The sequence below is a fragment of the Narcine bancroftii genome, chromosome 2 (genome assembly GCF_036971445.1).
Source record: "Narcine bancroftii isolate sNarBan1 chromosome 2, sNarBan1.hap1, whole genome shotgun sequence".
In the NCBI taxonomy this organism is placed as follows: Eukaryota; Metazoa; Chordata; class Chondrichthyes; order Torpediniformes; family Narcinidae; genus Narcine; species Narcine bancroftii.
Window position 1 is genome coordinate 282,611,328 of NC_091470.1, and position 16,894 is coordinate 282,628,221.

At 44.2% G+C, this 16,894-nt stretch overlaps 1 protein-coding gene across 1 annotated transcript in view; it reads left to right on the forward strand.

Annotated features, from left to right (window-relative positions):
• Positions 1-16,894, forward strand: part of LOC138755349 (serine incorporator 1-like) — a 217,079-nt gene that overhangs the window by 186,432 nt on the left and 13,753 nt on the right. Inside the window, exon 6 of the mRNA XM_069921160.1 lies at positions 1,812-1,981. Within this exon, the coding sequence (XP_069777261.1) occupies positions 1,812-1,981 (170 nt within the window). The remainder of the gene's footprint in view (positions 1-1,811; positions 1,982-16,894) is intronic.

Consider the following 16,894-nt stretch of genomic DNA (forward strand, 5'->3'; position numbering starts at 1 on the left):
TTTATGGGGAAAAAAATCCCAGTGTAATTACTGCAGCTTCTTGCTCTGCCTCTGGGCTCCATGAGGGAATTTCCATAAAAAATGCTGGACTTGCATTTTGGATACTTCCCAGGTTACTTTAATACTTTAATACTTATCACCACTAGATGCCACCACAGCATTTTCAGCATTTTAACCTGTGATCTTTTGCTGCTAAATATGTGAGCGCCTGTTTTTTCTGGGCAATATCACGGAACAAACACTTGACATCTATTTACTTGGAGTGTTCATAAAATGTCAGAATGCAGATTTTCTTGTATTATTTCTGACTGTTTGTATATTTTGTCTCCTATTTGGGGATGTTTAGAAGGAAAATAACCCAAAGAATGGGGAATATAAGCTGCCTCAGCACTTAGACTGAAAGGTAAGTAACAAGAAAATGCAGCTGTGATATACAAACACCAGACATTGGTATGTTTAGGCCAGGAAGCCCTCTAGCTGCTTCTTGGAACCAAATACTGTCAGCTCTGGGGCCAGAAGAATCATTCTCCCCGTATGGTTGTATGTGTGTTGTTAAATTGATTATTTTTTCAGATTTCCGAGTACATCGCATACATGACATCAGATACAATCCTGAGATTCTTTTTCCTGTGGGCAAGGCAGAATTACCACTTATTGGTGGTGCAAAAAAAAAACTGTACCTAATGTACACATGTAAACAAATAAAGAAATGTAAACAAACTGTGTAATACAGAAAGAAATAAAATCAATAAAGTACACAAGTAAGAGTCCTTAAATGAGTCCCTGATTGAGTTTGTTGTTGAGGAGTCTGATGGTGGAGGGGTAGCAGCCGTTATTGAACTTGGTAGTGCGAGTCTTGTGGTACCTAGACCCCTTTTGTGATGGTAGCAGTGAGAAGAGAGGATGTGCTGGGTGGTGTGGATCCTTGATGATTGCTGCTGTTTTCCGGTGGCAGTGTTCCTGTAGATGTTGTTGATGATGGTGGGGGGTGGGGGGTGGGGGGTGGGGGGGGGGGTTGCCTGTTATGTCCTTGGGTACGTCCACTACCTTTTGCTGGGTCTCATACCAGACTGTGATACAGCCATTCAACACACTTTCCACTACACAACTGTAGAAATTTGCTAGGGTTTCCGATGTCATACCAAACCTCTGCAAACACCTTCTATCTGCTTTCTTCACGATGGATCCAGGAAGGATCCTCTGAGATAGAGACTCCTAGGAACTTAAATTTGCTCACCCTCTCTCTCCACCACTGATCACCCAAAGATCACTCGATCGTGTACCCCTAGTTTTCACTTCCTCAAGTCAACAACAGCTTCTTAGTTTTGATGTCATTGTGTGTGAGGTTTTTGTTGGACTTGATGTGCTAAAGGATTTAAATATCTGGCTGTACAAAACTAAATGGCTCAAATTGAAATGAATCAGCCAAAGCTCAGCTTTGTAGGGCACCCTCCTGGAACTCAAAGATTTCAGCACAAATAAATGAATTCAGTCAGAAAATTGAAAAAAGGAAATGCTCTAGAGGCTGGAAAATTCAATTAGTTTCAGAAAGGAGCCAGCAGCAAGAAAACACAGCTGGGTAAAAAGTACAAGTTTCAGATGTTGTCAAAATTGGGCAATATTTCAGCACTAGATACCGTTTAAGTACATTTTTACTTGGGGTCTTATCATCCTTTCTAATGATTTGTACGTGGCCATTTATCTCTTTTGCATTGTAATTCATCATTTAATAGCACTGTTCTGAAATGACTGGGAAAATATTGGTATCATCATAGCATTAATAGCATTAATCTGTTTTTGTGTCTTTTCAGCTCTTCTGTCAATTACATGTCTGAATTATGTTTTGTCCTTAACCACCGCAGTCCTCTGCTATGTGTTTTACACTGCAGTAGACGGATGCATTGAAAATAAATTTGTTATTAGCTTCAACACAGTTATTTGTATTGTAGCCTCTTTAATATCAATTCATCCAAAGATCCAGGTAAGAATATTATAAATCTTGATTTTATGATTATTTTCAAATTATTGCAGGACATCAGTAATTAAGATGTGCTTCATTTCTGAAAATGTTACATAATATAAATGAATCTATGTGATTAAGATATCTGATGTTAGTTGGTTTAAGACAATGACAGTGTATTTTCAATGCAATTTGTTTGATGCCTAGCCAATATGAGTTCATTTCTAGCTCCAGTAAATAGTAAGATAGAGATTTAAAAATAATTGGTTATTTCTATCTGAGAACTGGCATTTTTGTTCATTAAAGCAACTGATTCATGGGTGCCTTCAGGGGAAGGAACCTCTTTTTCCCTGAGTTTCTCACTTGTATGTACATACAAACCATACAGCATGTGTGGCAGTTAATACCTCAAGGCAACTTGGAATGAGCAAACACTGATGCATTCCCAATCTTACTGATGCAATAAAAATAATGTTATGCTTTCTGCAGGAAGTTTGACATAAGAATATGGCTTCTAAAATTAATTTCCAGCAAAAAGAAAAGAGATGACTGAAAATCTTGATTAAAATTTGATTCATTGTACTCTTTTCATAAATGGGTTCGATAATGCCAGGCAGGAGACACACAAAGATCTTAGTTAAAATATGAGGCCTGTAGCTTGGATTGGCTAGAAAAGCCTTTCCTGGGCAATACAATAAAACCTGATGTTAGAATAAATCATGAAACAACAATAATCATGCAATTCGGAAACTGAACTGAAATGCTTTCTGTTAAACTAGTCACATGGAGAATATGCAGATTGGATACATTGAGAGGATTTCCAGATAATTTTGGATTACATTTTTCCACTTCAAACAGAGCAATGGCCAATTACAAAATTTGTTTTCATAGTACAGTGCATTCATTTCCCTTTAAAGGGCTACAGACACATCTGATACTTGCTTTGCATTCCGCTGCACAACATGTATGAGTCTACTTGCCAATTTAGAAGGCTGGTGCTGTTGAATTCTGTGGGGTAAAATGAGAATTACTGACATCTCTACCCATTACCTCCACATTGGTACAACATTACACAAGCAGGAATTGCAGATTACATGTCAGGGGAGGACAGAGGTGCACAGCAGGTCTGAGGGTGGAGGGATCCGCAGATGACTTTAGGAAAGTTTATGGAGTCGTACCTCTAATCTACTGCAAACAATTTTTACATTTTCTGTTTTCAAAGCCAGTGCTGAGATACATGTAGGATCTTCTGCAGGCAGAGTTACAATCACATAAATATAGAGAAACACAAACATTGCAGATGCTTGGATTTTAAGCAAACAATGTAGTGCTGCATTAAACCCAATGGGCCAGGCAGCATCCCATGATGAATCCATTATGCATCAATTATTGATAATGCCTGACCCACTGAGTTCCACAATTGTTTATTCATGTCAGCATACCTGGGCTACTCTGTCTATAGTTAGAACCACAGAATATGACAGGCTGGAAAATAGGTCCTTTGACCCTTCTAGTTTGTGCAAAACTAATATTATGACTAGTCCCACTAACCTGCACCCATTCCAAATCCCTCCATACACGTCCCATCCATGTACCTGTTCTAATTGTTCTTGCATGTTAAAAATGAACCCACATTCACCATTTCAGATGGCAGCCCATTTCACACCCCAACCACTCTCTATGTGAAGAAATTCCCCCTAATGTTCCCCTTAAACTATTCCCCTTTCATCCTTAACCCATGTCCTCTGGTTAGTATCTCACCTAACAGTGGAAAAACCCTACTTTCATTTACTCTGTCTATACCCATCATAATTTTATATGCCTCTATCAAATCTCCCCTCATTCATCTATGCTCCATGGAAGAAGTCCAAACCTGTTAAACCTGTAAGTTGGTTCCGCAAGACCTGGAAACCCTTTCAATTTCATTGATATCTTTCTTGTTGTTAGGTTACCAAAACTGCACACAATATTCCAAATATGGCCTCGCCAATGACTGTACAACCATACCATATCATCACAACTCCTATACTCAATGCTTTGATTTATGAAGGCCATTATGCCAAAAGCTCTCTTTACAATGCTTTCTACCTATGATGCTATTTTGAGGGAATTACATATCTGTATTCCCAGATCCCTTGGTTCTACTGTATTTTTCAGTGCTTCCTTCCAAAATGTAACCCCTCACACTTGTTGCATTAAATTCCATCTCCCATTTTGGAGACCACTTTTCCAGCTGGTCCGGACCCTCTGCAAACCTTCTTCACTGTCCACAATACCTCTAATCTTAGTGCCATCTGCAAACTTGCTGATCCAATTGACCACATTATCATCCAGATAATTGATGTAAATGTCAAACAGCAATGGTACCACCATTGGATCCCTGAACCACACCACTAGTCACAAGCCTCCAGTCCCCAAGGTACACCTCCAGTTTGAGAAGCAATCATCCACCACCAGCACTGTTTCTCCTGTATAGCCAATATCAAATCCAGTTTACTATCTCACCATGAATCCCGAGCATCTGACCCTTCCTGACTAACCTCCCATGTGTGACTTTGTAAAAGGCCTTACTAAAGTCTATGTAGACAACATCCACAGCCTTTCCTTCATCAATCTTCCTGTTAACCGCCATGAAAAACACTTAAGATTTGTTAAACATTATCTACTGTGCACAAAGCCACATTGACTGTCCATAATCAGTCCTTGTCTCTTAGAACATCTTCCAATGACTTTCTTGCTACTGATGTGAGGATCACCAGTCTTCTATTTCCTGGATTATTTTTAGAGCATTTTATAACAATGGAACAATGTGAGGTAACCTCCAATCCTCTGACACCTCACCTGTGGCTAAGGACATTTTAAATATTTCTGCCAGGGCCCCTGCAGATTCTACATTAGCCTTCCTCAAGTTTTGTGGGGATTTATCCTTCTTTATTCACTTTAAGACAGCAAGCCCTTCCTCCTCTTTAATTTGTATAGGTGCCATGACCTTACTGCTTGTTTGCCTCACTTCCTCAGACTCTGTGCCAGTTTCCTGAGTTAGTATGGATGCAAACAAAAATTAAGATATCTCTTGTGACTCCATTCATAGCCGACAACTCTGAGCTTAAAAAGGACCAATTTTGTCCCTTACTATCTTTTTCATCTTCAGGTACCTGTAGAAGCCCTTAGGATTTTTCTTCACCTTGTCAGCCAAAGCAACCTCGTGTCTTCTTTTAGCTCTCCTGATTTCCCTCACAAGTTTTTTTCCTGCATTTTTATACTCCTTAACTATCTCATTTACTCCTTGTTGGCTAGATCTTCTATACATGATTCTCTTCTTCTTAACAAGATCCCTAATATCCCTTGAAAACCAAGGTTCCTTATGCCTGCTGACTTTGCCTTCAATCCTTACAGGAAAATACAAACTTAGTATTCTCAAAACTTTACCTTTGAAGGGCTTCCACTTATCGAGCACATCCTTGCCAGAACACAACCTAGCTCAATCCACGCATTTTAGATTTTTCTCATTTTCTCAAAATTGGCTTTTCTCCAATTTGGAATCTTAACCGAGAACCAGACCTAACGTTATCCATAGTTATCTTAAACCTAATGGCATTATGATCACTGGACCAAAAGTGTACCCCTACACATTCTTCGATCACCTGTTCTGTCTCAATCCCCATTAGGAGGTCCAGTATTGCACTCTCTCTAGTTGGTATTTCAATATATTGATTTGGAAAACTTTCCTGAACACGTTTGATAAACTCTAAGCCATTCAACCTATTACAGAATGGGAGTCCCTGACAATATGTGAAAAGTTAAAATCATCTGCTATCACTACTTTGTTTCTTGCAGCTGTGTGCAATCTCCCTGCAGATTTGCTTCTCTAATTCTTACTGACTATTGGGTGGTCTACAATGTGGTCAAACCTTTCTCATTTCTCAACTCCGCTCATATAGCCTCAGTAGACCAAACCACTAGCCTATTGTACCTTTGTGTCTGAACAGAGTTGTGATATTTTCCCTGACAAGCAATGCCATTCCTCCCCCTTTCATCCCTCCCGCTCCATCACATCTGAAACAATGGAACCTGGAACACTGAGCTGCTAGTCCTGCCCCTTCTACAACCAAGTTTCACTAATGACTAAACTTGGCTGCCATTTCTACAATTGCTCTTGCATTAAAATAGATGCACTTGAGAACATTATTTACACCATGCACAACACTTTGATTTCCTAAGGCTGAAGCGGGCCTATGTTGGTCAAGGGGGCCCTATGTGCCTCTATATGCAATCTTAATATCATCTGTTTTTCCTCCACTCCACCATCTATTCTTGCACTTTGGTTCCTATCCCCCTTCAAATAAAGTTTAAATCTCACCCCTACCCCACCTGGAGAAGCACTGCTGATATACGTTCCACCTTCCCTAGAAGAGAGCCTAATGATGCATAACTCTGAAGCTTTCCCTTTTGCACCAATTCTTTAGCCTCGCGTTAAGCAAATTTTATCCTCCTAAAAAGGATTTTCTGACCATTGAAATGCAGGTATTGAGTGCTCAAAGTTTTTCCCTTGAAGGTCCCCATGAAAAATTGATAATTGCTTATTTGTTTGTAAGGCCTATGGTGCAAGTTAGTTACAAAATAGTGACTATATTTTAGAGCAAACTCAGTTTTGTGAAAAGCAGAAACTAATGTAATTCACACAAAGCAAATTGAGAGCAATATTGGTTGACATTTGAAGGTGCAATTATAACATTGTATGTTTGCAAAAGATTTTGTGTTTCATAAAGAATTTTTAAAGTCCATAAGTAATACAGTATGTTTTGGCATAAGAAAATTATATGCCTCAATCAGGTTATTATTTAAAACATTCTAATTAATTAAGTAGGATATAGTAAATAATAATGTATTCAATTAAAATCACTATTGCCTTCACTTATGCTGCCTGCATCAGGCACACTGTTTACATTACAGTGAGAAAGTAAAGAAGGTTAAAAGAAGCCTTACAACATTCACTGTTGTGGTGCAATGCACTATTGACAGCATACACATTAATTTTTTTTGCTTTCTGTAGCTAGCCCGGGAGCTTTAATAATTGACAGGAATTCTTCTGCAGTTACATAGCCAATGAGCAACCAAAATCAAAGTACCACACAGGTCAGATCTCCTTATACCAGCAGCAGCCATCACTCATACTGTACCAGTTCTCTGGGCCACTCTAATTCTGACCATCTGGCTATTAGGCATATTAAAACCATGTTTCCTTCAGTAAAATGAGAATTAACAGAGCCGTAGTACACAAAAATGAGCCCTTCATCCCATCTGCCCATTTCCATGATGGCTGTGGTACGCTGTTGGACAGAATCAGACACACACAAGATAAAGACTGTACAACAGGCTTTAATCCACAAAGACTTCCACAGAGCCAGGCTGGCTGTGGCTGCAACAACTCTGTGAGGCCTCGGGAGGCCGGCGCAGGCTTATATCCCTGAGGGTGATTGACACCCGACTAGGTGGGGCTTGATCCATTCAGGCCGACTGATTGACAGCCGGCCAGGTATTGTCCTGTCCCCTTATACTCCTGCAGGTACAGAGGTTGCCCCCTGCAGTAGGCCAGTGGTGTACCACCACATTTACCCCATTTAAAATTGCCCCGGGGGGCAGTAACAAGGAACCACACCCACTATGTACATACAATATTTACAGGTTGAGACGATTTGGCGGCCGCCGGGGTCTCTGTGACCGTCGTAGGACTGGCTCCTGGTCACTGGTCAGAGGGGAAGTGGGGGGGCTGGCAGCAGGGGTGTGTGTGGCGCTGCGCGGAGGGGTGGCCGGGGGGCCAGGGTCGATGTATGCAGGTCGTATTGGATGGGTGGGGGGGGCGGGTTTGTCTCCTAAGGCTGAAGCGGGCCTATGTTGGTCAAGGGGGCCCTACGTGCCTCTAGCTGCCTGGGTACAGGGATGTATGCCCGGTCAGTGTCATCCTGGGTTGGAGGGTGGCATGGTGTGGTGGGTGCTCTTGCTGGTGCCAGGTCCCTGGTTGAGATGGTGTCCTCCCTGCCACTGCCGAACCTAACATAAGCGTAGTTATGGTTTGCATGAAGGAGGAAAACCTGCTCTACCAGGGCTTCGGCCTTGTGTGTCCGTACATGCTTATGCAGAAGCACTGGTTCCGGGGATGTGAGCCATGCTGGGAGTGACATTCCAGTCGCCGACCTCCTGGGGAATGAGAACAAGCGTTTGTGAGGAGTCTCGTTGGTAGCCGTGCACAGCAGTGACCGAATGGCCTAAAGCGCCTTGGGCAGGGCGTCCTGCCAGTACTCAACAGCTCACCCTTTTGACTTAAGAACCAGGAGGACTGCCTTCCTGACCACCCCATTCTCACGTTCCACTTGCCCGTTGCCTCTCGAGTTATAGCTTGTTGTGCGACTGGTCGCGATGCCCCTCGCCGTCAGGTACTGGCGCGGCTCATTGCTCATGAAACTAGACCCCGGTCGCTGTGGATGAAGACGGGGTAGCCAAACATGGTGAAAATCTGCCCCAAGGCCCTGATGACGGTGGCCATGAAGGTGTCCAGACAAGGGATGGTGAAAGGGAAGCATGAGTACTCATCCACTTCTATGAGGAAGTGGACGTTTTGGTTCATGGGAGGCAGGGGCCCTTTGAAGTGAATGCTGAGATGCTCGAAAGGCCGAGTAGCCTTTACAATGTGGGCCTGGGGTGGGGGGGAGGGGGCGGAAGAAGCGGGGTTTACACTCCACACAGACTCGACAGGCCTCTGTCATGTCTCTGACGTCCATGATGATGTATGACAGATTTCGGGACTTAACGAAATGGTACAACCAGGTGACGCCTGGATGGCAGAGGGACTCATGCAATGACTGCAACCTGTTGTCATGCATAGATGCGCAGGTGCGAGAGAGGGCATCAGGGGGGTCGTTAAACTTCCTGGGGCGGTACTGGATGTCATAGTTGTAGGTTTCCAGCGCGGGATCTTGTCGTTCTTGATCTTGCTCTTGTGGGTAGTGTTAAACATGAACGCAATTGCCCGCTCATCCGTGAGGAGCATGAATCTCCTGCCAGCCAGGTAGTGGTGTCAGTGACGGACCGCTTCCACAATCGCCTGGGCCTCCTTTTCAATGGCAGAGTGCCCTAACTCGGAGCCGTGGAGGGTCCTGGAGAAGAAGGCGATGGGGCGCCCCCCTTGGTTGAGGGTAGCAGTGAGGGCCACCTCGAAGGCATCGCTCTCCACCTGGAAGGGGGAGTCCTCATCCACAGCCTGCATCGTGGCGTCCGCTATGCCTTGCCTGATGTAGATGAAGGCTGCCTGCGCCTCACGAGGGAGGAGAAAAGTTGTGGTTTGGGCCAGTGGGCGGACCTTGTCTGAGAAGCAAGGGACCCACTGCAAGTAATAAGAGAACAGGCCCAGGCAGTTGCAGAGGGCCTTAGCGTGGGGGAGTGGTAACTCCATTAATGGGCACATCCTTTCCGGATCTGGGCCACCGACTCCATGGGCCACGATGTACCCCAGGATGGCCAGGCAGGTGGTGCTGAACACACACTTCTCCTTGTTCTAAGTGAGGTTCAGCTCTGCGGCCTTCTGGAGGAATCTTTCCAGGTTAGCATCAGGGTCCTGCTGGTCACGGCTGGAGTTAGTTATGTTATCCAGATATGGGAACGTCGCCTTCAGCTTGTGTCGGTCTACCAAGCGATCCATCTCCCGCTGGAAGATGGAGACCCCGTTCATGACCCCAAAAGGAACCCAACAGAAGTGGTATAGGCACCCGTCCGCCTCAAAGGCAATGTAGGGCTTGTCCTTCAGGTGAATAGGGATTTGGTGATACACTGACTTCAGGTCATCGTGGAAAAACCCTGGTAGTGGGCTATTTCATTGACTATATCGGCGATCCTCGACAGGGGGTAGGTATTGAGCTGGGTGTACCGATTAATGGTCTGGCTGTAATCCAAGACCATCCTCGGCTTACCTCCCCCTTTGACCACCAGGACTTGGGCTCTCCAAGGACTGTTATTGGTCTCTAAAACGCCTTCCGCCAGGAGTCGCCGCAACTCTGGCTTGATGAAGTCCCTGTCTGCAGTGCAATAACACCTACTTCTGGCGGCGATCAGCTTGCAGCCTAGCACAAGATGTGGAAAGAGCACCTGTGGGGTGATGGGCAGTGTGGAGAGGCCGCAGGTTGGTCTGGGCTGGTAGGTTGGCGTGTTGTGCAGTGTGAATGCAAGGGTGACACTCTGCAGGTGGCACTGGAAATCTAGGCCCAGGAGGAGTGGTGCGCAGAGTTTGGGCATGACCAGGAGCCTGAATCCTGTGTAAGTCTTCCCTCCCACCATTATATCGACTGAGCAGTGGCTGAGGGTACCAACAGTCTTATCCTTGGTGGTGAGGGCGATCGAGCAGGTGGTGGGGTGGACCTTTATCCTTAGTGAGTGGGCCACGCTTGGGTGAATGAAGCTCTCAGTGCTGCCACTGTCCAACAGGCACTTTGTTACCTACTCGTTCACTTGCATGTCCATCATCGAGTGCCCGAGATTGTGGGGGATGTCCCTGGTCAGCATGGTGGTGGCCAGGACCATCTCACAATCGTCGCTATCCAGAGGGATGGAGAGCATCGATAGTGTGGTCTGGTCATCGTCCATGTTGACCACGTTGACATCGGTCGTGAGGTGCAGAGTGTGGTAGCCAATGGCCTCCGGAGACGTGGGGAGCATCAGTAGGGTGGCTTGGTCATCGCCCGTGTTGACCACGTTGCCCTCGGTCACTGGTTGCAGTGTGCAGCAGCTGATGGCACCCGGAGGCATGGGGAGCATCGGTAGGGTGGCCTGGTCATCGCCTGTGTTGACCACGTCGTTCTCAACTTCATCGGGGGCCATCCGTGTCGGGCACTACCTGGCCCAAGATGATGGCGGCATGACGTCACGCCGTGAGCCAGAGGTGATGTCACTGTAGTTCTCAGTGAGTGGTGCTGGTGAGGGCGGGCACTGGTGCAGATGCTCGATGCAAACGCTGTGACTGTAGCTGGTGGGGCTGGATATTGGGCGGTTGAAGTTGGGGAAGGGGGAAGTCATCATGGGGACAATGGCGCTGCCTGGCACGCACACATGGGGAGGGTCCGCAGGGGAAGTGGGGAGGTCATAGAGGGCCACTGAGCTGCTGGCAGGTTTAGAGAGGCACACTTTTGCTAAGTGGCCTTCTTGCCGCAACGGGAACAATACTGGTTCCTAACTGGGCAGTTTTGGCGTGATCGTCTATCTGACCCACACCAGGACCCACAGTATTTACAGGGGTGCCACAGCAACGTTCTCCTCCCCAGCTCGGCCTGGGGCTGAAGTTGCAGTGTGAGAGGGCCATGAGGGAGCCTGGGGGAACCTGGAATCGAAGGCTTCGACGTGCAGGGCTGCTGCTTCCACTGTTTGGACCACTTCCACAGTCCTGGTTAGGGAATAGATGTTGTCTTCCAGCAGCTTCTCCCAGATCGCCCTCAAGCGTAGCCCTTGGATGAAGGCGTCCCGGATCAGCCTCTAGACCTCTACACCTACCCTGGGTTCAACCAGACACGGTCGGGCCAACTCTCGCAAGTGTCCCAGGTAAGACTCAGCCGTCTCCCCGGGTTGCTGGGCTCAGATGTTGAGGAGGTACCTTGCACAGACCACATTCATGGGGGGCTTGTACAAGTTCTCGAAAGTGTCCATAGTGCTCTTGTATGTGGAGTAGCCTTTGGTTACCTGGAAGGCGCGGGGACCCAACTTTGACCAGAATAGGACCAACCTCTTCTGATTGGAGTCCAGGATGTCGCCCTTGTGTGCCTCAATGATTGCCTCGACCGCATGCTGCCAGATCTCGAAGCATGTCTGGGCTTCCAGGTGGCATGGGTCAACTTCAAGGCTCCCTGCTTACAGGAGTTTTTCCATGGCATCCGTGGGAAAATTTTGTGGATTAAATTGTGGTGCGTTGTTAGACAGAATCAGACGCTCACAAGGTAAAGACTATTCAATAGGCTTTAATCCACATAGACTTCCACAGAGCCAGGCTGGCTGTGGCTGCAACAACTCTGTGTGAGGCCTCGGGAGGCCGGCGCAGGCTTATATCCCAGAGGGTGATTGACACCCGACCGGGTGGGGCCTGATCCATTCAGGCCGACTAATTGACAGCTGGCCAGGTGTTGTCCTGTCCCCTTACACTCCTGCAGGTACAGAGGTTTCCCTCTGCAGTAGGCCAGTGGTGTACCACCACAATGGCCATTGTATTTATCCAAAACATGAAAGTCTGAAGACACCATGTTTGAAGTACGAGCACAATGCTGGAGAAGCTCAGCAGGTCAAACCGTGTCCTTTATATAGCAAAGGTGGAGATACATAATTGATGTTTCAGGTTTAAGCCCTTCACCAAGGCATGGAAAAGTGTTGGTGGGTGCCAAATAAAAAGGAAAGGGAGGAGGCGTAGGGGAAGGACCATGGTCACAAGGCAGGAGGTAATAGGTGGAGAAGGAAGGGAGGGCACAGCAGCAAGCAGGGCAAGGAGGGATGGCAAGGTGAAGAGAGAGGGAAGGTGGTAGAGAACTGACAGGGGGAAGGGAAGGGAAAGAGAAAGGAGAGCAGGTTAGCAGAAACCATAGAGGTCAATGTTAATGCCATCCGGCTGAAGAGTGCCCAGATGAAAAATCAGGTGGTTTTCCTCCAATTTACAGGTGGGGTTGGTGGGAAAATACATGAGGCCATGGACAGACAAGTTAATATGGACACAGAACTGAAATAGTTGGCCACTCCGATATAGAGAATGCCGCAAAGGGAGCACCTGATACAGTAAATCATTCCTATGGATATACAAGTGAAGTGGTGTGGGTGCAAGGAAGACATTTCAGATAATCTGGACTGGAAGATTTCATCTTGGGAACAGATGTAGTGTAGATGGAGAAATTGTGAGGAAGAAATAGAATCCTTGCAGGGAACAGCATGTGAGGAAGTTTAGTCGAAGTAGTTTTGGGAGTTGGTGGGTTTGTAATATATGTTGGTGGATAGCTGATCTCCTGAGGTGGAGTGAGAGAGATCCAGAAATTGGAAATTGTTGTCGGATATGGATCAGGTGAGTTTGAGATGTCCAATCCCTTTTTACCTACATCCCCCATTCAGAAGGTCTTAAAGCACTTTGTTTCTTATTGGACCAGAGACCCAACCTGTCACCCTCTACCACCACCATCCTCCACCCTGCAGAAGTTGTCCTCACTCTAAACAACTTCTCCTTTGTCTCATCTCACATCCTTCAAATAAAAGGAATAGCCACGAGTACCTGTATGGGTCCCAGCTACACTTGCATGTTTGTGGGCTTTGTGGAGCAATCCATGCTGCAAGCCGACACTGGCAAGATCACTCAACTCTTGTGCTGGTACATCGATGACTTCGTCAGGGCTGCCTCATGCATGTGCGATGAGCTTGTCAACTTCATTCACTTCACTGCCAACTTCCACCCCGATCTCAAACTCACCTGGTCCATGTCTGACTTTTTTTCCATATTAAGTGCAAAACATTGGTAACATATCTGTATCTTTGCTATATAAAGGACACTGTTTGACCTGCTGAGTTTCTCCACCATTGTGTTTTTCATTGTACCTATCTAATTGGTCGATAGATTTATTTATCATGGCCATTCAAATGCTTGTTTAGATGTCTAATGAATGTTGTGATTGTATCTGCCTGCACCATCTCCCTTGACAGCATATTTTACATATCAACTCATTGAAATAAGGTAGGTATCTCATGATATAAAATATTTAAAAAACATCCAAAGGCAAATATTAAAATTAGTTCCCTTGAAGAATAATGCACTGGAATAGTCATTAAGTTCTTCATATAAATATTGTCCAAGGGCTAAAACAAATGCAATATTCATCTCCTGTGCTGCTGTTTTGACTCCAAATCACCTCCACATGCTCTGGTGCTAAAGTGGCAGACCTGGAGTGGTCAACAGGAGCCTTTCATGCCCAGGCAATATGATCTGAGTTGGAGAAGGCTTGGGTCACAGTCAGGATGGACTCGGGTATGTTGGTGGAATCCACTCTTTGAGTTTTTTTAAGGCATTTTTAGGTTAAAAACATGTGTCTAAACCACACATCTTGGTTCACTCTGTAGGGCCGCCTAAAAGAATTAGGCGTCCTGACACAATGGGGCAGTTAATCAGCCGCGGTAGATCCTTTCTCCCCATCTCTGCATGGGTTTCCTCTGGTTTCTTCCACCCATCAAAACATACAGGGGTTGTTGGGTATAAATAGGTAAAATGGGCTTGTGGGCTAGAAGGGCCTGTTACCATGCTCTATATCTAAATTCAAAATTTATATTTAAAAATTTAAAATTTGGCTGAGAGGTTGGAATTGAAAGCAATGCGATGTTGATTGGCTGGAGTCCATAGATCATCAGCCTCCTGTGATCTCTTCCATTTTGATGCCTGGCCATCTCTTAGACCGCTCATCAAATTCATAACATTCGTATCTCATTTTTGTATTTTCCAGTTCATTTATCTGACAACTATGAGCAAGTACCGCCTATCTTCTCCCATATCCTAACAAAATGAAGCAGAGTATAAATCTATTCTCAGACCCAGAGTCATTTGATTGTGGCTGAATCCAAGAATTCCTTCCCCCCCCCCCCACCCATCCACTCCCATACTAATACCAATCCATGCTCTGTCCAGGTCATTTCTTTCTCTACATATTCTCTCTTGCATTCAAAAAATATAACTGCTTCCTTCTGACAACAGATGCTCACTGAGCCTCCAGCTTATTTAAGCTTGATATGGGAAAATGTGAAATTGTCCAAAAATAAATGTGAAGCATAAAATCTACATGATGACAAAATGTAGAACTTGGAGAGGTACAGGGTACCTTATTCACACAAAATAGCTTGCAGGTACTTCCTGTAATTAGAAAACCTAACAACATTTACTGCTAGTCAAATGAATACAAAAGTAGGGACATTGTTTAAATGGCGAGACTTTGAACACTTTTTTTAAGGAAGGAAGTTAAAATACTGGAAGCTGTTCAGAAAAAGTTCACTGGATTAATAGCTGAGTTGGGCAGATTGTCTTCTGAAAAGGCAAGAGAGGCTCTGCTTATATCCATTGGAGTTTACAAGAGTGAGAGGGTACTTTGTTGAAATCAGAATCCCAAGGAGTCTTGTCAGGGCAGACATGGAGAGGATGTTTCCTCTGGTCTAAGAATGTAGAACAGGTTTAAAAATAAACTTTTGCAATTGAAAACAGAAGAGGTTCATATTTCCTTAGGATCTCTTTTGGAATACTTTTCCAAGGAAATTGGAAGCAATCTATGAATATTATTAAGTTCTTTCAAGCATCCATGCCACAGAACCAGAGATTTACCATACTCCCAATTTCTCTAAAAAGCTTCATTTTACCCCTACTTCTGAGTGCTCAAAACCCACTTTCTACTAATACACAGACACACAGATTTTCTTCATCTGCCCACATGTGGTCTGTTTCCTTCTCCCCTGTTTGTTGTATGTATCTGTCTAAATTCCTCTTCAATGTTGCCATCTTATCACCTCTCTGGAGAGTGGCTGAGGCACCTAACTGTGTATAAAACTTGACTCATGCATCTTCATTGAACTTTCCCCCTCACCTTAAACCTATGTCCTTTAGTATTTAATATTTCTACTTTGGAGACAATGATTTTCACCATTTACTCTATGCCTCATAATTTTATTAACTTCTGCTCATTCGTGTCTCACACAAATGGAATTTCTAAATAACTGCACTGAAATTTGGCAGCACGGTTGTCTTTACAGCACTTGCGATCAGGACTGGGGTTCAGATCCCACACTGTCCATAAGCAGTTTGTATGTTCTCCCTATATTTGTTTGGGTTTTTCCCAGGGGTCTGGTCTCCTCCCACTATTCACTGGGGGTTTAGATTAATTGGGTATAAATTGGGCGGGATGGACTCATGGGCCAAAATGGCCTCTTACCGTGCCAAATGTCTAAATTTAATTAAACATTTTTAAATAATGGCAATATTTAAAAGAGACACAGGTAATGAGAGGAATGAGAAAATGAGTCAGAGTATAAACTGAAGATAATATGATGAGAAAAGACTTTGATAGCATGACAGAGTCTCAGACAGAAGCGCTGGAAGAGAAAGATTCACAGCAACTTAAATGGGTATGTAAGATGGCTACAGGAAAACTTCATTTATTGACTTCAGAAGAATGTCATCAATAGAAATTTACTGAAGTAAATTATGTGCTGCACTGAGAAACTTCCAGGGAATTCTTGTAATTTAAACATACGTTGTATGTTTTAGATTTATTGCTGGCACAGAATGAAAACTTAAAATGACATGAGAAATTTTGTTATTTTTAAGCAATATCTTAAAATGCTTTAGTGTTCTCTGAGAACAGTAAAGTGCTAATTTGCATTAATAGCTCTCAATTTGAATTGTTGTTCCCCTTTTTTACATCGAAAACATCTATCAGATACTGTTGGGTCCCATTTATTTAACTTTTGCGGTGTAATGTATAGTCTGTGTAACCAATTATATTGTATCATACGTAGCCTCGTATTTATTGTATTTGTCATCGTTCCAGAACATAATTTCTCCCATGTTTCCTTTTTTATCTTTATATTTAAATCTTGTTCCCATTTTTGTTTAGTTTTACCATTTGTTTCCTTATTCTCCTTTTCTTGCAGTTTAATATACATATTTGTTATAAATCTTTTGATTAACATTGTATCTGTAATCACATATTCAAGGTTACTTCCCTCTGGTAAACTCAAATTGCTTCCTAATTTATCTTTCAAGTAGGATCTCAGTTGGTAATATGCCAGCGCTGTATCTCCAGTTATATTGTACTTATCTCTCATTTGTTCAAAGGATAAGAATCTACTTCCTGAAAAACAATTTTCTATTCTTTTAATCCCTTTTTTTTCCCATTT